The sequence below is a fragment of the Camellia sinensis genome, chromosome 6, assembly GCF_055761805.1.
Source record: "Camellia sinensis isolate YWXY chromosome 6, ASM5576180v1, whole genome shotgun sequence".
NCBI lineage: Eukaryota > Viridiplantae > Streptophyta > Magnoliopsida > Ericales > Theaceae > Camellia > Camellia sinensis.
The window spans coordinates 44,861,043-44,882,516 of record NC_138966.1 but is presented as its reverse complement, the minus strand read 5'-3'; the positions used below and the strand labels follow the sequence as shown (position 1 = coordinate 44,882,516).

General features: G+C 36.0%; 2 protein-coding genes across 8 annotated transcripts; both read right to left on the bottom strand.

Moving 5' to 3' along the window:
- Window positions 1-5,889: 5,889 nt before the first annotated feature.
- LOC114286631 (J domain-containing protein required for chloroplast accumulation response 1) lies at window positions 5,890-21,446 on the bottom strand. 7 transcript variants are annotated; one of them, XM_028229810.2, is made up of 10 exons: window positions 20,107-21,446; window positions 18,804-19,309; window positions 18,498-18,578; window positions 17,998-18,419; window positions 13,895-14,006; window positions 12,950-13,017; window positions 12,587-12,652; window positions 12,435-12,515; window positions 7,824-8,000; window positions 5,890-6,067 (listed from the first exon to the last, which is right to left on the bottom strand). In XM_028229810.2, the coding sequence occupies exons 1-10, from the start codon at window positions 20,535-20,537 to the stop codon at window positions 6,029-6,031; spliced, it is 1,983 nt and encodes a 660-aa protein (XP_028085611.2). In that variant the 5' UTR covers window positions 20,538-21,446; the 3' UTR covers window positions 5,890-6,028. The 7 variants fall into 7 exon arrangements, with proteins under 7 accessions (XP_028085611.2, XP_082729893.1, XP_028085606.2 ...); XM_082873767.1 differs by having other exon boundaries at window positions 18,028-18,419; XM_028229805.2 differs by having other exon boundaries at window positions 18,498-19,309.
- On the bottom strand, window positions 16,118-17,342 carry LOC114292762 (elongation factor 1-gamma). Its single transcript, XM_028236788.2, is given in 1 exon segment — window positions 16,118-17,342. A coding segment is annotated over 1 exon segment (987 nt). The 5' UTR covers window positions 17,238-17,342; the 3' UTR covers window positions 16,118-16,250.
- Window positions 21,447-21,474: the final 28 nt, after the last annotated feature.

The following is a 21,474-nucleotide window of genomic DNA, read 5'->3' as shown; positions in this document are numbered from 1 at the left end:
AAAGGTGTTACACAATTATAAGGCCAAATGTCCTGGTTGCTAGGTTGCATTAGTTAAAAAGTTGTTAAAAGAACTACTAATTTTTGTATAACATTTTAACTTAATAAGAAATTTAGTAAAAGGCATGTATATGATTCTGTGATGTATAAATGCCAACAAATCCAAATAAGAAACACATCCAACTACTTTATCTACTCTTTCATTTTCATGCTTTCTTGGTTGTTCTACCCAACTTTCTTTGTGCTCCTCTATCATCAGTTGGTATGACAAAGGATATGAGGTAATTAATGAGATTAAATAAATGTACAATGACTATCTCATTAATTACCTCATCTCATTTGCTATAGCAGTTGGCAAAGGAGGAGCACAAAGAATGTTGGATATAACAACCAAGAAAGCGTGAAACGGAAGAGTAGATAAAGTATTGGATGTGTTTCCTATTTGGATTTGTTACCATTTTATACATCACAAAATCATATACATGTCTTTTACTAAATTTCTTGTATTAAGTTAAAATGTTATCCAAAAAATAATAGTTCTGTTAATAACTTTTAAATTAATGCAGCCTAACAACTAAGGCATTTGGCCTAATGGTTGTGTAACACCTTTTGTGGTGTGAGATCTCGGGCTCAACTACCATGGGTAAGAGTTTGATAGCTTTTACCTTTTGTGATGATTTATTTCTTCTCTATTATGGGGGTTGTATGTTCAAAATTTTTATTTCTTCCCCATTATGGGGGTTGTATGCTCAAATTTTTGTTATCCTTAAACTCTTATATAAACATATAGAGGACCTCTCTTTAATTTTTTTGAAATTTTTTTAAGATTTTAATTATTAATGTCATAAAATTTACCAGTGATGTGTAATTTTCTCTCTAAATTTGCATTGAATTGTAATTTTCCAATAATTTTGATTTTTTTAACCAAAACCCTCTTGTTGGAACTCTTTTTAGTGAAAATGGTAGCCTCAATTATTATTTTTTTAAAAAAAATGTGTAAACCTCCTCAAGAAAATAACGTTTCCTTCATGAAGGATAAAAAAATTATTTTCATTTGTTTTTTATGGATGATCCTACTTTTCGATATATATATTGTATAGACTTGCATTAAATCTTGTAGAGGTATTGACCTCCACCACCATCGAAGAGACTGTTGCCATGGTGGAAGCCATACACTACTCTTCATCTTCAGTGTTGTGTTGTGATGTTTTTCTACAAGTTTGGAATATTGAATTATTGTTTTGTATCTTGCTCTATTTTTGGAGTATTGACTTGCGTTGGGTATTTGATTTTCAAATTTTAATTCAAACATTGTTTGTTGTATTTTGATGATTGCTCGGATCAAAATTTTTGATTGAGCCATATAAGAAATGTGTATTTTGTTTGTTTCTTCAAATGAAATATTCCTTCAATCTCAAAATATTATTCTCTTATTTCATTTTTCCTTATCTCAAAATATTAGTCTATTTTTAAAAATCAAGTACTAAAATAATATGAATTTTCTATTTTACCCTTCATTTAAATTCATTAACATTAATAAATACAAAAAAATATAATTATTACAATTGATTTTCCAAAAAAAAAAATTGTACTATTTTAATTTTAAATCAAAGGGTAGTTTTGGAAAGTTAATATTTTCTTAAATGTAAGAATTGTACTACCGAAAAAAAAAAAAAAAAAAAAAGGTGGAATTCTCCAAAAGAGACCAATATTTTGGGACAAAGGGAGTAGTGAATTTGTTGAAAGTTTTTTCTTGTGAGATTAGAGATTGAACAATGTGTGTTTCGTTTGTTATGATTATTTTTTTTATTGAATACGATTGAATAATGATGCTTTGTTTGTTGTGAAATTAACTTTATTTTAGTTTGCTTTTATAAGATGTAGCTTATGTTTTTGGGGGGAATTAAATGGGGGACAAAAAATACCCCCATAGTCTTTCATTTACACCCCATTTCAGACACACTTGCACTCCTATGTGTTGATGATTTTTTTCCTCTTCTCCCACCCGCATGTAGTTCCCCCATGTTTTTATTTGCTGATGCTCTATTTAAAAGAAACAGTAAAATTTTATTCTGATTTGCTATGACAAGATATAATTTGTCTTTTGTTTGCTGATATAATAAAATTTTACTATAAATCATAGTAAAATTTTACTATTACATAAAGTAGAATTTTACTATTTGCGTTTTTATTATTATTTTTTAAAGAATTTCATGGATAATATGAATCTTGTTTGATAGATCTTAATGAGAGAATTTTAAGAATAGTAATTTTATTAAAAAACGATGTCTAGATCAAAAGTTGTATCATTTTAAAGTTTAAAATATTAAATTACTCACTAAGGATATTTTGATAACAGTGATGTGTGTTGAACTTTTTAAGAATTTTTTTTATACTTATCCTTAATAGATGAAACTTTTATTATGAGAAAGTTTTAACCAAATTTCTCAATAATTTTCCCTCTGAATCTGGGCAAACTTTGATATTTGGAATGAAGAAGAGGCACCACTGCTTGTGTTGTGTTGTGCATCTAGTAATAAAGAATAAAGATATGGTAATGAGTGTGGTCCATATGGTAAGCAGAGTTTTAATGATATGATAAGAAGAGTTCTAAAGAGAGTTTTAATGATATGGTAAGGAGTGTGGTCCATATGTGATGTGATGTGATGTGTGTACATATATTTTTGTTTTGTTTTTTTTGTTTTTTTTTTTTTCTCTTATCATGTTATTAGAATTCTCTTTAAAATTATAAAATTATTATTGAGTAATAAAAGGTTCAATGAACACCATGTGTATGTCAGTTTTATTAGTTCAGTTTATTTACAGTTTCTCCTAACTGCTACAAACAATGCTTTTTCAACAACATATAATATTAAAATTTTGAATTTATTTAAAACCCATTTTTCGTTGTTTGATTCACGGTTTTTTATCATAAAATGTAGAATAATTTCTTTTTAAAAATTTGGTATTTTTTTTATCAGTCAATTTATATCAAATTTAATTGTTTTCACACACAGACCATTTTCGTTTAAAAAATTGTACATATAATAACGTGTCACATTTATATCCACTCATTGAGAGTCAAAATTCTTATTACCACAGTTCATTATTATAAAAGTGTCATTGTCACATTATTTACGTGCTCAATTCTATATAAAAATCATGTATAAATATCATTTTCTTTTTTTTTTTCCTTTTTAAATAAACTCTATAATTGGTTCTGTTGGTGATAATTACAAATAAAATACCAGAAAATACAAATAATAAAAATTATAATAATTATTGAAAGGGCTGAGGCGCGGCAAATTCGCTTTCTTTAAGGAGATTCAAGCCCTCTGCGGTTGGGCAAAGCCTCACACCGGTGCAGCAGCAAAAAAAAAAAACCTTGACTTGTCCTCTCAGGATACAACAGCCCGACTAAGTTCGTATGATTCACCAATACTGCACAATTGGTTGAACCCAAAGCTTTATCACACACACCCTTTTTATTTGCCTGATAATCTCACTCATGACATAACAACACAACCAAAACTTTTTCTCTCGTGTTTTTTTAAGATATGACAAAGTTCAATATATATAGAAGTGAAAGTTTGTTAGGTAAGGCTCTTGGTGGAGAAGTTAACAAGAGACTAGACCAAGACCAAGACCAAGACCAAGAAAGCTTACTTTGGAAGTCTTGGAATGAATAGGAATGAGGAGACTTGGAGAAGACTTGGATGAATAAGTATGGGAGACTTGACTAAGACTTAACAAAGACTTGAAAGGTAAGTAAACTGGTAGAAAAGAAAAGAAAACAACCTATAACACATTATAATATTAAAATATCTGCTAACAGGTTCTCTATTAAGATTTTTATTATAGAAAATATTATAGGTGTTAAATAAACACTGAAAAATAAAAAAATTATTTTTAGACAAAATCATTTTATATAACGGAGCCTAGGCTTCTTTTTGGTTTTCTTTGACGGACTGGATAGTAGTTTAGCTTTTGGAACTCATTATAGATTTTACTCTAATGATTTAAATTAATCATTTTGAAACGATTTATTATGGACATGTGATATTATTGTATTTGTTTCAAAAAGCGTAAACGATTTATTTTAAAAACATAACTGCTATCTAGTTTCTTAAAAGTAAATATAATGAAATATAATTTTATGAACTTACATAAAATAAATAATTTAAATCATTAGAATTAGAAACCATGGTGGATTTCATAAAGCCAAACCGCACTGCCTAGTATATTTGGATAGACTAAAGACAAGCAAAAAAATATATATATATTTAGATTAGGATTCATTAGAGTCGATTTTAGGTGGATTGGATGGTCCAATCTGATCGATGAATTGATATGTTTCATGTAATTTTTAAATCCCTATATGTAAATCATCCATCAAAAAAATAGAAAAATTCAATAATCATAATTACGTAATTTCATCCTCTTAAGTTAAAGAAAAAATGAAGTTTATTTCAAAATCATATTTACAATTTATGTTTTCAAAGTAATTATTATTAATAGATTAATCTAATTTTTTTAATAAATGATTTATACATATGAACCTAAGCAGATCATTGGAGTGGGCCTTGTGTTCATATCTTAGGAGGGGAAAGCAGCAAAAATTGAGACAATCAATAATAGATACTAGGGACAATTTTTTTTTAAAAAAAAAAAAATCACAGAATTTGAACCTTGTGACAAAATAAATCATGAATTTTTAATTTTGTCAATTTAAACTTTAAGCATTTGATTGTTTTCAATTTAAACCATTCGTCTATTTTCATTAAGTAAAACCAACGAAAAAATAATGCTTTCATCATTAAATTCAATGTACGTATTTATAAAATATCTAAAATATACTTTTCATTAAGTTTAATGACTAGAATACCTATTTTTTCATCGATTTTACCTAATAGAAATAGTCAAATGATTTAGATTGAAAATAAATCTAAAATTTAGGATTTAAATTGACAAAATTAAAAACTCAGAATTTATTTTATTACAAGACTCAAACTTTCAATTTTTTTTTTTTTTTTTGGTCCCTAAATATTACTTTTCATTCTTCTACTGATCACCCCAAAAATACAAGAATGCTAACTCCCTTATCCGATTTTTTTGATAATACTTTCAAAACACTTTCAACCATATAAGGCCTCCTCCCATGACTAGCCCCGGATAATTTAACAAAAGTCAGAAATGGTAGTAAAAATTCATATGATCACCTGGGAATGCTAAGTATAAACTGCCAGAGTAAACAAATTGAATAAAATAATTTAATTTATCTACTTCGACAAAGTAAATAAAAAGCACTAGCTTTCAGTATGCTTTTAGAGCAAGAAACTCCTAAAATTCATTTAACTGCATATTCCACACATATTTTCTTACAAAGCTTTGAAAGAATACTTATTAATCTGTCATCCCAATGCCCAAGTCCTCTCCTGTGACTGTTCCCAGTTACCGATCAACCAACACACAATGATCCAAGATGCCAAAGTCCGCCAAATTTCTTTCCAGAGAACTTTATAACAATGTATTTATAATTTTGCTTTTCTTATGGTGCATCAACTTCAATTCACCATAAGAAGTATGGGGGGAAGTGTTTTCCTCACTTTTCTAGTACTCACAAGATTATGATGGTGTTTGGGAAGTGAGTTTTTATGTAGATTTTAGTAGATGTAGGTTTTTATGAGATAAAAAAGTTTTGGTGTTTGGGAAGATAGTTGGATTTTTATGTGGTTGGATGTGATGTTTGTGAGAGAAAAAGTGAAATGATTATGGGGTTGGATGTGATATTTTGTTTGGATGTGTTTTTTTTGGTTTTGCAAAACTTTTGTCTTTTAGTGGAAAAAATGAGAAAAAAATTTGGGATATGGCTTCCCAAACACCACCTATGCTTGTGAATGCCCTATAGAATAAATTGTTTATATCTATGCAGAATATTCAAAATGATATTTACATGTGCACTTGCCAATAACACCACGCACGATCATAGTCCTCTTCAAATGGCATGTTGCTATCGGAGCGTTGAATAATCATATTGCACTAAGTGAATTGAATTGGTCCCATGCCTCCTGTATGGAAAAACAATATCTGTTAATCAAACCTTTGATGATTGAAAACTTCAAAAACAAACTTGCTTTGATATGATATCATGATATGCAATCAGAGGTTATGTGCTAGTTTTTGACAGACTATCTCTTGATTGGTTGGAGATAAGAGAACTAATAAGCTAGCCATATGATCACTTGCATTTCATGAATTTTGATGATTAATATAACATGAAAATTGCTGACAGCACTAAGTTTTTGAATAAACCATGCGGGCAACAGTTGTAGCATGAATAGAACCAGTTCAGTAGTAAAAGCTGACCCATAACACCATAACCCACATCATAATAGATGCCAAGTTTATTAGGTGCATTTAAATGTTCCACACGATATTGAATGGCCCTATAGCATTTCATGTAACACTGTGAGGTAGATACCCATCAGCTGTAAAGATCCACTGAAGACAAAATGACAGCCATATCACTGATATAGCAAAATATTCTGTAAGGACACTGAAAACCTAAAAGATAATTGATACCATCAGGAGAGTGCAAAAGAATAACAAGGGGAAAAGTTAACAACACAGGCTTCTTCTATATGCTGCATATTACTCCACAGCAGAATAGGAAATGTTTATATTAGGGGTGGAAATTTGACACAGAACCTGTTAACACAACTCGAACTGTACTGGTAATTAGAAGGTTAGGGTTTGGTCATTTTTTGACAAGAACACAAATATGACACGACTCGGCAACATAAATGTTAAATGGCTTGTATTCAGGTTGAACACACGTAACCCAAACACAACTCATCTGACCCATGTAAAAATTTGTTTCGACACGTGAACACGAACCCATTATTGACTAGTAGGCATCTCAAATGCAACATGAATCTGTAGGGTCTTAAATTTTTTATTCTCATCAGCAATGGATTAGATTTAGATCTCTGTATAACATGCAGGTTAAGTGCAACTCTAAATCTCTAATATGATATGCCAACTATGACAGATTGGATTAATTTTAAAGTCTTGTTGGATATTTGGATATTAATGGGTTACAGTAATTTAGATTAGATATGTAGTGGATTAGTCATAAATTCATAAATTTTTTGAATTATTTTCATGAGGATTGGCATATATATTATCTTTGTGGGTGTAAATGTTTAAATAGTTTACCCTTATAGATGATCTGAAATAAGTTTTCTTGATTATGATCTAAAATAAGTTTTTATGTTAATCGTGTTAGGCGTGTCGTGTTCAAGTTGACATTATTATAAGTAGGTCACCTCAGTGTCAAGATAATTGATACGTGTAGTAAATGGGTCATGTTAGTAGTTGAGTGTTTTGGACATGAACCAGTAATGACACGACACGATTACCACTACTAGTTTATATGGCTTTAGTTTAATGCTTGCTTTTACAGTTCTACTACATCATCTATGGTTGAACCAGAACATCCCACAAAATCAAATTCTGAGTAGATTGTACTTGAGCTTCAAACTCTGGATAGATACATGGGACCTCAAATAATATAAGCAATGTATAAATGTAGAAGTCACTCAATATCATGTGCAACCGTGGACCCTTGCAACATCCCAGTGACAGATTGAGCAGACCATGTAGTGTGGATGGGTGACTAACCATAATTATTGATTAACACATCACATCATCAACACCATTCCCTCAACAAAAAAAAAAAAAAAACTAAACTAAACTAAATAAATAAATAAATGACAAATATTTATCTATGAAAGAACAATTCCCACACAAAGTGATTCATACCTGCAAAATATCAAAAACTTTTTCTGCAATATATTTTTGGTGAGAAGCAACACCCTTCTGCTGTAGCTTATCTGGGTGTAGACAGAGTAAAGCTTTTTGATATGCTCTCTTCACTGCACTTCCTTCAATTATATCAACAAGCGGCACAGGCTTCCAACCACTCCCAGGCCAAAGAACCTGTTTATGAAAGTATAAATATCATTAGTTGCGGAGATGAGGAAAGCATGGACCTTAGAGAAGCTATTGTATTAAGAAATTCCTTATTAGTACCAGATCCCAACAAAGAGAAGTAAAAGAAGAGAAACAAGAAGGGGGGGTGGGTGGATAACATTGGCTACAATCAAAATGTTGGAAAGAGAAGAGAGAGAATCATCTGATATTGGAATAATAAACTGGAATACAAACCAAGAACAATGTATTAGGCTTCTAGTTAAATAAAACTTATCAAGAGAAATCCGATAGTGCCGAACAATATTACAAGTTACAACTCATCATGATGCACCATACCAAATAAGAAATCATGATGTAGTAGACATTCTACTGACAGTACATGGATGTGACTGATAACATAATGCTGGAAGATTCATTCAACACCCGGAGTTGCTTGTCCTGTATAGGCCAAGGTGATTATTTCAGAAGATCAACTAAATGAAGTGTTTTTGGACATCAAGTACCAGGAGCTCTGAAATTGGGTTCAATCATCTGAATATGTAAGTTTCTGGTATAAGGCATCTCCTTGGTGGGAAGCCTTTTGACAATTGGAGCCACACCCCTTCAAGTACTTCATCCCTAATTGTACTCTCTGGTTAAATGAAGCAAAAAGTTGCATCTCTACTTAGACAGAAGAGGGTGAAGAACGGCTCAATCATAATCCATGACTAGCCTCGTATATATATATACTGAATTGAAGAGATTACAATTTTGGAAGGTAAAACAATAATCACTAAAAACTAGCCTAATATCCCGTAATACAGAATTTATGAGATCCTAAATTATTTCCATATTCCAACATAGACATCCTATGCACAAATGTATAACAAAGAACAAATATATTCACACAGAAAACAGATATTGAATAGACAAGTTGAAGGGGAGTAAACCTCATGATGACTTATGCAGGCATAACTTGGTGTATAGTAGTAATAACAAGAAAATTTTTCTTCCGAACATGCAAAGCGTTATAATTATCATGAGTTCACAACAAGTGAAAGGTACACCTGGGTTGACTGCAGTTCTTGTGCCAATCATCAGCAATTTTTGTATGGTAGTTCATCCCTGTGGATCCTACTTTCTATTTCTCACTTTTAAAAATGCAGTCAAGTAAGAATCTACTGAAAATTACATGGTATCAGAGCTTGTTTAAAACCTAGTATTTTCGCTTCCCCGGCGGGCGGCAACCTCACCTTAGCCGCCCGCCGGACCTCAACCTATTCCGCTGATAAAATCAACAAAGATTTGTGCAACTGTAGTCATGTGTGAGGCTGATGGAGAAGAATTCTTCACCTCATATGACGAGACAGTCTGGAACTGGAAACACTGCAACATTCTGCTCTGGAATTCTGCAGCAGCTAGATTATAGCTTGGTTGAGTGCCAAACTTTGGTTCTTCCACCCACTCTTGAACTTGCCCAGCAAAGTGTGAAGGTTCATGCTTGTGTTGGAGGGACTAGTGTGCGCGAAGATCAGCGCATTCTCTCCAGTGGGGTTCATGTTGTTGTTGGTACTCCTGGTCGTGTGTTTGACATGTTGCGGAGACAATCACTTCGCCCTGTTTACATCAAAATGTTTGTCTTGGATGAAGCTGATGAAATGCTGTCACGAGGTTTTTAAAAATCAGATCTATGATATTTTCCAGTTGCTGCCACCCAAAATCCAGGTTGGGGTGTTCTCAGCCACAATGCCACCAGAGGCTCTTGAAATCACCAGGAAATTCATGAATAAGCCTGGAAAGAGAAAAAGCTCATGCTAGGATTTGCGAAGTGATTCGCTGCAGGAATTTTGGCTTTGGATGAAACCCTTACCATACTCCACTCATTCTCTCCAACTGTTCTAACTTTTTATTTTTATTATTATTATTATTATATCAAATAATCAATGCACTCATGTTCCCCACTAACAGTGTTCACTTTTGACCCAAACCATTTTCAATCCATCATTTCTCCTTCACCTTTTGCACCCCACTCACCGACTCTCTCTCCACTTTATCACATGGGTTTGTCCCTCTCTCTCCTCCATTTGATTTCAAAAATCACTTATTTTTATTTATTTTTTCCAAGTCACTTTTCCTCTTTTTTAAATACCCCACTTTATTTTGAAACAATCGCACTGATGTTTTTCATATAATCCATCTATAAATATTTTTTATCTATTTTCTTTCTCCCTTGTTTTCTTTCATTTTATTTTTATTTTTTCAACAAAACACTCCAAAAAAAAAAAAAAAAAAAAAAAAAAACAACATTTTACAAACTTGTCATTTCTTCATGCCGGGGATCAACCCCGATCAGCATTTTACACCATAAAAAAAAAAATAAAAAAAAAATAAACTAAAAATAAAAAAACACAAAACAAACCAAAACACAACCAACACAAATCGGAACAGTGGGATTTTTCTTCTCGCCTATTCTGCCGGTCTTTTCTTCTTGCTACCGTCTTGGGCGGCCCTTGCCAGTGTTGCCTCCGTGTTTCCCACTCCACTGGGCATGATCACTACTCCCTGCTCCTCCACTGCAGCATATGGCGGCCCTCCAAATCGGAACATAAAACTGGCCTTCCGCTTCAGCTCCTTGTTTTCCGCCTTTAGCACACTTATCTCTGCTCGCGCATCCTTATACATGCGTTGGAGCAGAGCCAGTTGGGCGTTTAACTGCTGCACCTCATTTGTCCTACTCTGCAGCCGGTTCGACAAATTTGTAACCGCAGTCATGGTTTCCACACATGACTTCAAGGTATACTGATTGGCCTCCACATCCGACTGCACCGCCATTTTTTGCTCCACCGACCGCATCGGAAAGTTCAACGGAGCAAAACCAGAGGTGTTTGGTTGAGGTTCACTGGCCACTGCACCAGTTATTTCTCTTGTGGACTCGTTCAGTTCTGGAAAGAGCGTGAGCAGACCACGGGAAGAGGAGGCCATGTTCTGGGTAGCTGGACGGGAAGAAGAGGCCATGTTGCTGAGTGTTTCAGAGACGGGTTGGTTACAGAGTATTACAGAGTTTCTTTCTCAGCAAAGGAAGAGTTGTTTTCAGAGGATTTTCAGAAGTTTTTTTGTCTGCCTCAGCCTCAGCATCAACCTTGGTTAAATAGCGAGGCAGCCACGCGTATCGCGCGCCACTTGACACCAGACGACAAACGGGCGCGCCAGTCCAGGCACTCACGTGCCTCGCCATCATGTCCGGCACATCTTTTTATGACTTGGGCTCGCCTTTTGATGGCACGTCTTTTTATGGATTGGGCACGCCTTTTGATGGCACGCCTTTTTATAGATTGGGCACGCCTTTTGATGGCACGCCTTTTTGAAAGATTGGGCACACCTTTTGAGGGTGCGACTTTTTAGGGGTCCGACAAGACTCTGTAAACTGTCCCGACATTTGATTCCGGTTAGCTTTTCCAAGGGTCCGACAAGACTCTGTCAACTGTCCCGACATTGATTCCGGTTAGTTTCTACATGGGTCCGACAAGACTCTGTAAACTGTCCCGACATTGATTCCGGTTAGTTTCTACATGGGTCCGACAAGACTCTGTAAACTGTCCCGACATTGATTCCGGTTAGTTTCTACAAGGGTCCAGCAAGACTCCGTAAACTGTCACAACAACTGTCACCACATTGTCTGCTACAACGGTCCGACATGACCCCATAAACTGTCTTCTACATCGGTCTGACACCGCCATCCAGTGTCCTCTACACCGTTATGACACCACCATACAGTGTCCTCTACATGGTTATGACACCCCCATACAGTGTCCTCTACAACGTTATGACACCACCATCCAGTGTCTTCACCAATGGTCTGACACGACCATACAGTGTCTCTTATCCTCTTTTCTTTTTATGTATTTTCTTGTTTTGTTACTCTCTCCAAACTCAAGTTGGTTAGTTCCTATCCCCCTTGAGTTTGCGGGGGCTGTTAAAATCCACCTACTCTCCACCTACTTCACCCACTTAAACCTACTCCACTAAACCTAACCCACTACACCACTACCACCTCACCTACTCCACTAAACCTAACCCACTACACCACTACCACCTCACCTACTCCACTAAACCTAACCCACTACACCACTACCACCTCCACTTCACCTACTCCTTACCTACTACACACTCACCCTCTTCTATATATAGGAATCATGAATCATTGTAATAGACATCAATATATCAATCAATAATAATACATACAATTTATTCTCTCTCTTTCTCTATACATTATTTCTTACATGTTTCCAGGGTAAGAAGCATTAAATCACATAAAATGGTGATCAGTGTAATTTCTAAAAGAGACAATAGAGCTGCAGGCCCTCTTTTAGTGATAAGATGAAAGTAAGCTTTTGTGCAGCTTGTAGTCACAGTTGCAACATGGTGGAGATATTCTATTGTTTTTAGAAACAGAAAGCTTACAAATTGTAAAGTTGACAGCAGCGAACGGATGTTTCCTTCTTTCCCATTCGACCATTGCCAAATTTTGGCATCTGAAATCTGCTGTAAATTTATTAGTAAAATCAATGATTCTACTGAGATTAGCAGTGTTGTAATGAGGAAAAGAAATTTACATGGATATCCTCGTAATCTTCCCCAATGTTTGGAGGTTTGTCTTCGTCATTAGATAATTCTTTTATCTGTTCAAGCCAAGTGCACTAGATCATTAGTAAGATTGCACTGAAAGAAACAAGCAGAACTAGATAATGCTCTTAATCTTGTACAATCAGCTATCCATAGTGCAGTGAAGTCTTTTAGTTTCTATAGTATTATGACACATGTATGTCAACATGTAATTGGCATGGAAACTTATGTATATTAATTATTAAATAAGGAACCATGTGCCACTGACTACTTCAGAAGACCAAAACAGGCACTGCAGCAAATGAGCAAAGAGAAGAGAAAGAAAACATATCAAACATAGAGCAACCACATACCATGAAGTTCTCTTGGAAGAGATCATCTATGTTTCCAACTGTAACCTTAGAACCATCAGGACTTGACTCTGAGAAGAATACACAAACAACTTGTATCACATCTTCAAAAAAAATCTGGAGTACAATGCGTTATAAAATGGTACAGTTCACAAAAGAGGTGAAATATAATATCAAATGCACAATAATTTGAAGAAAAATGGGTAGTTAATTACATAAAAGTTCCATGACACAGTTTCAAATGCATGATTGGACCAATACTGATACTAGTTTGTCTCACAAAAGAGAGAATTTAGTTAGTCAAAAAAATTGTATATCCGAAGACCTTATCTTGCATACATTATGTATATATTTGTCCTACAACCTGATATCTTCATGTAGGTACATAAACAGAGTATTATAGGATGAACTTCTCATACATCTGATAGTATTCCTACATTCAATGACTATTTCTCAGTCAAATCCTTTCATTGAAGTCCTGGTAAGATGTTACATTTTCTCTGGAAGATAAAAAGGGATAATAGCAAGGATGTGTTTTTATAATGTGTTATAAAATGTCGCTTTTCTTGTCAAACCACCAATTACACCCCTCTAAAGATCATCACTAGCCTTCTAGGAAGAAGCACATTACAATGCCCCTGTTCATAAAAAAAATGGATCTAAGACAACATTTCAAATTAATCCAACCAGGTTCAGAATTTGCTAACCAGATGGCAATATTGGGCACGCTGCAAAGAGTTCGTGCAGCTTCAACATCTCCAAATAAAATATATCAGGATAAAATGGCTTATTCCTCTCAAATGGTTCAGCTATTTCTAACTATTTTTAATCATTTTGGGTCACTCATATTTCTCATTTTCTTGCTATATATGTATTAATACTTCTATTTTATTTTATTTTGCTATGCAATGTATAGTTCTCATATGGCAAAAAATTGGAAGAACTAACCAGAACTTGCTTTTGAGGCATCTTTCTGACCAAAAGAATTGTCACTAACACAAAAGACAGTAGTCTTTGTGTGGGACTGCTGTTTCTCAGACCCTGCAAGATTTTTGTCTACCTGAAATATCAGAAATATTTCAGCAACTGAATCCAATAATGTAGAAATTTAATGTATAAAGAGAAATAGAGAATTGTATTATTGATTGATATATTGATGTGTTTACATTGATTCCTATATATAGGAGATGGTGAGTGTGTAGTAGGTGAGGAGTAGGTGAAAAGTGGAGGTGGTAGTGGTGTAGTGGGTTAGGTTTAGTGGAGTAGGTGAGGTGGTAGTGGTGTAGTGGGTTAGGTTTGGTGGAGTACGTTTAAGTGGGTGAAGTAGGTGATAGTAGGTGATAGGTTGGTGAAGTAGGTGATAGGTTTTAACAGCCCCCCGCAAACTCAAGGGGGATAGGAACTAACCAACTTGAGTTTGGAGAGAGTAACAAAACAAGAAAATACATAAAAATAAAAGAGGATAGGAGACACTGTATGGTCGTGTCAGACCATTGGTGAAGACACTGGATGGTGGTGTCATAACGTTGTAGAGGACACTGTATGGGGGTGTCATAACGTTGTAGAGGACACTGTATGGTGGTGTCATAACGGTGTAGAGGACACTGGATGGCGGTGTCAGACCGATGTAGAAGACAGTTTATGGGGTCATGTCGGACCGTTGTAGCAGACAATGTTGTGACAGTTGTTGTGACAGTTTACAGAGTCTTGCTGGACCCTTGTAGAAACTAACCGGAATCAATGTCGGGACAGTTTACAGAGTCTTGTCGGACCCATAAAGGAGCTAACCGGAATCAATGTCGGGACAGTTTACAGAGTCTTGTCGGACCCGTGTAGAAACTAACCGGAATCAATGTCGGGACAGTTTACAGAGTCTTGTCGGACCCTTGTAGAAACTAACCGGAATCAATGTCGGGACAGTTTACAGAGTCTTGTCGGACCCTAAAAAAGTCGCACCCTCAAAAGGTGTGCCCAATCTTTCAAAAGGCGTGCCCAATCCATAAAAAGACGTGCCATCAAAATGCGTGCCCAATCCATAAAAAAGTGTGCCATCAAAAGTTGCGCCCTCAAAAGGCGTGCCCACTTCATCAAAAGTCGTGCCCGACAGAAAGCGTCGACCCATCAAAAGGTGAGCCGGAGACGCGGCGAGGCACGTGAGCGACAAAGCGGCGTGTCGGCCGCGTCGTCAGTGTCAATATAAACCAATGCGGAGGCGGAGGAAACCAAACCAGATTGAAACCTCTGAACTTGTTATTCTGAAACAATCTGTAAATACTCTGTATCCAACCCTTCTCGGAAACACTCAGCAACCCAAAAAACATGGCCTCTTCTTCCCGTTCAGCTACCCAGAATATGGCCTCTTCATCCCGTGGTCTACTCACTCTCTTTCCCGACCTCAATGAGTCAACAAGAGAGAGAACTGGTGCGGTGGCCAGTGAACCTCAACCAAACACCTCTGTGTTTGCTCCGTTGAACTTTCCGATGCGGTCGGTGGAGCAAAAAATGGCGGTGCAAACTGATATTGAGGCCAATCAGTATACTCTGAAGTCATGTGTGGAAACCATGACTGCGGTCACAAACTTGTCGCACCGGCTGCAGAGCAGGACAAATGAGGTGCAACAGTTAAACTCCCAGCTGGCTCTGCTCCAACGCATGTATAAGGATGCGCGAGCAGAGATAAGTGTGCTAAAGGCAGAAAACAAGGAGCTGAAGCGGAAGGCCACCGTGATGTTCCGATTTGGAGGTCCACCATATGCTGTAGTGGAGGAGCAGGGAGGAGGCAACTTGCTTGGTGGTCTAGGAAGCACGGAGGCAACACCGGCAAGGGCCGCCCAGGACGGAGGCAAGAAGAAAAGACCGGCGGAATAGGCGAAGAAGTGAGGTCGGTGGGTGGCCGTCTGCAGAAAAGAAAACAAATCTTTGGGTGTTGTGTGTTTTTTTTTTTTTTTTTTTTTTTTTTTTTTTTTTTGTGTGTGTAAAATTGTGATCGGGATTGATCCCTGAGATGAATAAAATATGGTTTGGTGTGCAAAGCTATATGGTATGAATGAAATTTGAAAAAGATTAAAAATAATGTGAAAGAAAAATAAAGAAAGAAATAATAAGAATATATTGGAAATCGGCAATGGTGTTCGGTATATAAAAATAGATATATATATATATATATATATATTTTTGGGTTTAATAATAATAATAATAATAATAATAATAATATATTAAGGAGGAAAGCATGTGCGCGGGTGAGAGTTGTATAGAAAAGAGATAAAGATAGGTGTGATAAAGAAAAGAATGGTGGTGGATATGATTAAAGTGGGTCTGGTGGAGAGAAAAAGTAACCTGAGAGAGAGGGAGTGGGTTGATTAAGAAAAAACAAACAAAAGTTTTTGATCATAAAGTGCATGTGGGAGACCACGAGAGAGAGAGAGTAGTGTGCTTTTGTGCTTGTGTGTGTGTGTATACTTGTGTAGTTTTTTTCCAGCCGAGAAGGAGAGAAGATGAGAGTGCAGGTTGGGGCTGGTGCCTCCTCCTCTTCCTCACCAGCTTCTTCTTTGGGCTTTGCTGGTTCCTTCTTCGCTTCTTTCTTTGGCTCATCCTTAGGCTTTGGTTTTGTAGCTTCTTTTGGTGGGGAAGGCTGCTTTGTAGACTGAACAGGTGGAACTTTTTCCGTCTGTTTAACCTCACCCAATATCTTGCTGAAATTTGCTTGATTAACCATGGTCCAGAAGTATCTCTCAACATGAGGGAACTCAGAGGTAAAGCTCGTAGTCATGAGCCGAGTGAATCCCAAATACAAATTGCATGTCATGATAATATCAGCCAGGGTCACAGCATGCCCAACCAGGTAAGTGTTTGAAGCCAAATATGTATTCAAAGCACCAAGACCTCTCTTCAATGCAGAAATAGCAGCTTCCTTAGCTGGAGGAAGGTAAACAGTGTGTCCCATTCTTGGTCTAAACCAGTTCAAAATATTGGCGTCAACCTCCAGTGATGCAAAGTCAATCCACTGCTCAACATGGGCACATTCTGTTAACGAAGAGCCACAAAGAGGATTGTCAGACTTCAAGCGAGCAACATATCATGCTATGGCATTGCTCTCAAAGATGGGCCCATCAGGAGTTTCCAGCACAGGAACCTTCCCAATAGGGTTCATCTTAATAAACTCTGGGGTTTTATTTGACACACCCATCTCAAAATTCTGGGCAAGTTCAACTTGGACACCACTGTACTCTGCAGCAATGAGTGTCTTGAAAGCATTTTTGTTTGTTTTCCCTGCATGCAAGATCAGCGCCATTTCTTAAGGGAAAAACGATTGCTTTTTTTGATATCAGATCGTAGAGTACGAGCGATCTTCCGAAAAACAAGAAGCTTTGCGAGTGAAGAGAGAAAGGAGAGAGAGAGAGAGAGCTTAGAGTTCTCTTCTTGCAGAGTTACGGCTGTGGAGAGTGGAAGGTATGTGTAGAAAATTCCAGCGGGCAGCAAAGGCAAAGTTGCCGGCCGGCTGCCCGCCGGTGAGAAAGAAATACAGGCCTAAATCTTATGGCTCTGATACCATGTAGAAATTTAATGTATAAAGAGAAATAGAGAATTGTATTATTGATTGATATATTGATGTGTTTACATTGATTCCTATATATAGGAGATGGTGAGTGTGTAGTAGGTGAGGAGTAGGTGAAAAGTGGAGGTGGTAGTGGTGTAGTGGGTTAGGTTTAGTGGAGTAGGTGAGGTGGTAGTGGTGTAGTGGGTTAGGTTTAGTGGAGTACGTTTAAGTGGGTGAAGTAGGTGATAGTAGGTGATAGGTTGGTGAAGTAGGTGATAGGTTTTAACAAATAAAATAGCTATGCAAAATGGATTAATTTGCAAGTAGAAGATTTCAAACGATTTTCATCGTCATCTAATTCAATGAATGCCATTATATTGATTACCATGAGTGGAAAACTAACATGAGTAAATAAATAACATGACAAAACGTATCAGATCAATGGTTTCTCATTGTTGCCTACCAGAAATGGAGGAAAAGAAAAGATAGACAGGAAAAAAAAAAAAAAGACTACCATGATGGAAGCATTTGGTGGTGTTTTCACCTTGTTCGCGTTATGAACATGTTTTTTTCCATTTGTTTGGGTTGTGTTAGCACTTCCTTCATTATCTGCTCCACAAGTGTCTGTGCCCGTGCCTCTCCATCTTCGAGTTTCAGTGTCAATTTTGGGTTTTGAAGTACCTTCTTGGTTGAAAATTTTGACAAATTCTTTAACCTTTCCCCCAAGTCCATTTCTCCCAATATTATCTCCAGATGTTCTGCCTGCACCTTGTGAGAGAGGTTCATTCACTTGAATTACTTCTGCTCTATTTGAATGAATTCTTTTCTCATCGCGTTTCTTTACATTTTTACTGACGCGAGCATTTGAGTGAGATACTGTAGTCTCTTTCACAATGCGGTCTTTGGCTTCAGACTTTCTAGTTATCTCGCCATTGCCTGGAAGAAAACAGGTTTAGTTTTTAAAGACAGCACAGACATAACCACAAATTTGATTTGACTTCAAACAGAAAGTACCTTGCTCCTCAATGAGAAAAGAGCGCAGAGGCTTCAACTCAGATTTCTGAACTTCATGCATACTCATATCAACTTGTTTTTCTGTATTTGCACACAAACCTATGTCAGAAACAGAATGAGGAGGTTTTATGTCTTCTCTTTTGTCACTCGAGATAGCATCATCAGTTACAGTTTCAACAATATCTGGAATGTTGTTGATGAATTTTGATCCTGGCATGGAAAGAACAGCTTCCAGAGCAATATGGAAAGGTTCAACCCTATCTTCAATGCTTGTTTTAAGACATAAGCTTTCATCTTGATTCCTACCTTCAGTGTTAGGGGACTCATTAGCTGACAATCCACTAGCCATATTGTCACTTTCAATCCTTCCATTAGAGCTTAAGCATCTTTCAGTTTTAACCTTCTCTTTTGATTTTGGACTATAGCCTCTCCTACGAGGCATCAACAGTGGTACCCCTTTGCTTGCCCATCTGTATATAGAAAAGTGAAACTGGCTGCTATTGCTTGGAGCTTCTGTGCTTTTCAAATCCTTTTTCATGTCACTTCCAGTGTCTGCTGACTCTAATGCATCAGATTTGGTCATGTATGATGGCTCCTTGGTGCTAAGAGAATATTCATGGGACAAAGGGCTATGGCGATTAGATGAGTGAATCTCATTTCTCAACTGATCCTCTTCCTTGAAAGCTTCACTTGAAAGTCTAGGCAATGGAGAGCTTACCCCATTTGAAGTGGGATCCTTGTATTTATAAGGACTGTGATTATTGGAAGCAAATGCTGGAACGTCAGTTGCTTTGGTCAATTTGGAAGGAAGGCTGGAAAGTTGAAGGCAGTTCAAGTGAGGATTTTTAAAGTGCACAATACAGGAGATAGATCACAGCATTAAATCCGTAGCCAGCATACATTTCTGAAGAAAAGTTTTCTGTGCATTCAATTGTATAGCACTCTAGAGGAGAGTAATCAATGAGCAAAAAAGAATTCGCAAAATTCAATCTAATTGAGGAAACTTCAGAAAAAATATTAAATTAGCAAGTTTTCCATCTAAAAATGGGAAGGGAAAAAAAAAGAAAGTAGTGTGCACTCAAAATTGTAAAGAATTGTTGAAACAACATAAAAAATTTAAAAAGAAATACAAACAAGAAATATGAGAGAAAATAGTAGATCTAGGAGTTTACTTATCAAAAGACATGTTTACATTCACTAGATCTACTATTTTCTTGATTTAGCAATGAAAGTGATTCCTGGAACATTACTAAATACATTGAGATGCTCAGTTCATGGCAAATTCAATATAGATATAGAAATGTATAAATGTGCAAAGAAAAATTCAAAACACTAATCAATAACATACCGATTGAAAATCCACTATTGGAAACATTAGCAATCAATATTCGGAAAGAACACAAGGGCCGGCATATAAAGAATCTGAAGTACTTTTGTTAGTTATATAGGTTTGTTCGTAATTGCGAATAGAACCAATTAGAAGAAATTGATCTGATTTTTGAGATGTGCCCTTAATATTAACAAAAATTCTGTATAAACTGCAATGAGCTCCAAGAGATAGCATCATATATATAGAAATGAATTTAAACGAGAGCAAGGATTCCAAAACCTGAATTGAAATTGAGCAGGTGGCAGAGGGCAAGCAGTGCTTAAGACCTGTGAACCAGGCGATGACGAGCCAAAAGGGTCCCGATCAGACCTTCTTGGTGAACTCAAAGACTCATCTCCCTTGAAAATATCATCAAAGAAATCATCACTTGGATATCGCTTGCGATTCACCGTTTCCTCCCCAAATACCGGCATTTCATTCAAAACAGTACCTTCCCCTACCCCAATTGAATTTTTGCTAGAATTCATGGTTTCACAGAAACTGTAACTCATCTCCTGCTTCGAAGACCGCCTCAGTGGCCCACCAAACACGTCATGAAAATCAATATCTGAGTGTTGTGAACGCTTTTTGGGGGAATAGTTATGGTATGCTAGAGCTCTTTGAGGGCTATAACCCAGTAAAATGTTTTCTCTCTGACTAAATCTCTCCATATTAATGGAAACGAAACTAATTTAATCAATAATCGACCAAAATTGGAAATTCAAATTGGAAATGGCGGGAAATCTTGTTCAGAACTAAAGGTTGAAATTCTTTACCAAAAAAAAAGAAAGAAAAGAAATGCCCCAATTCATATAATACCATGAACGAACGAACAGTTTCTAATTCAAGAAAGGATAAGAGGCTCTGTGCTCAGAATTCAAATCAGAGTCTGCATACAAAGAATTGAAGCTAATGACTCTGATTTGTATCAATTCTCCCAAGAACTTTTTTAGTTTTGAGCTTTTGAATTGAATTTCAGTGATAAATTTCAAGGTGAAGTGAAATTGGAATTTTGAGAAAGAGACAACAGAAGAAGACAGAAACTGAGATGGGGTTGGGGGATTGGTGAGAATTAAAACGAAAATGTGGTGGTGAGGGTCTTACCGTGTGGTTACTTGTTTGGATAAGAAGAAAATTCCAAAAAGAAGTGGAATTTCGTTGGACTATAGCAGGCGGTAATGGAACTTTCAAATTTTTTTTATTTTCTTGGCGATTGTTTCCTGGAATATTTTTGTGATCAGGAAAATATGAAAATAGTTTACAACGATGGTGTGCCGTGTCTCTCGCGACTCTTATCTTTGTCCTTGTATTGGGTGCAAATTCTTGTGGGTGGTCCCGCCATAGACATGTGCTTATTTCTGTGCAATTTTGTGTGGAGCAAACTGCAAAGCATTTAAATATATGCAAAACTCTCAACATTCTTTTTTTTAAATAAATAAAAAAAAAGTGCGTCATATGCAAAGTTATGATATTTGTGGTATTGATTATCACAAATGTTATTACTAAATCATACTTGCTTAATTTATTAAACAAATTAATTATTAGAAAAACTAGTTTGTTTTCAGTGGAAACATTTTTCATAACATTTTTTCATACTTTCCAACATTT

What these genes read in the sequence shown, in the direction of transcription:
- LOC114286631 (XM_028229805.2), bottom strand. Translation starts at nt 20,537, where the DNA reads ATGGAGAGATTTAGTCAGAGAGAAAACATTTTACTGGGTTATAGCCCT. An exon ending in TTTTCTCATTGAGGAGCAAG is followed by an intron (nt 18,420 to 18,497) that starts GTACTTTCTGTT and finishes GTTTTCTTCCAG; the next exon opens with GCAATGGCGAGATAACTAGA. An exon ending in TGCTGTCAACTTTACAATTT is followed by an intron (nt 8,001 to 12,434) that starts GTAAGCTTTCTG and finishes TTTCATAAACAG; the next exon opens with GTTCTTTGGCCTGGGAGTGG.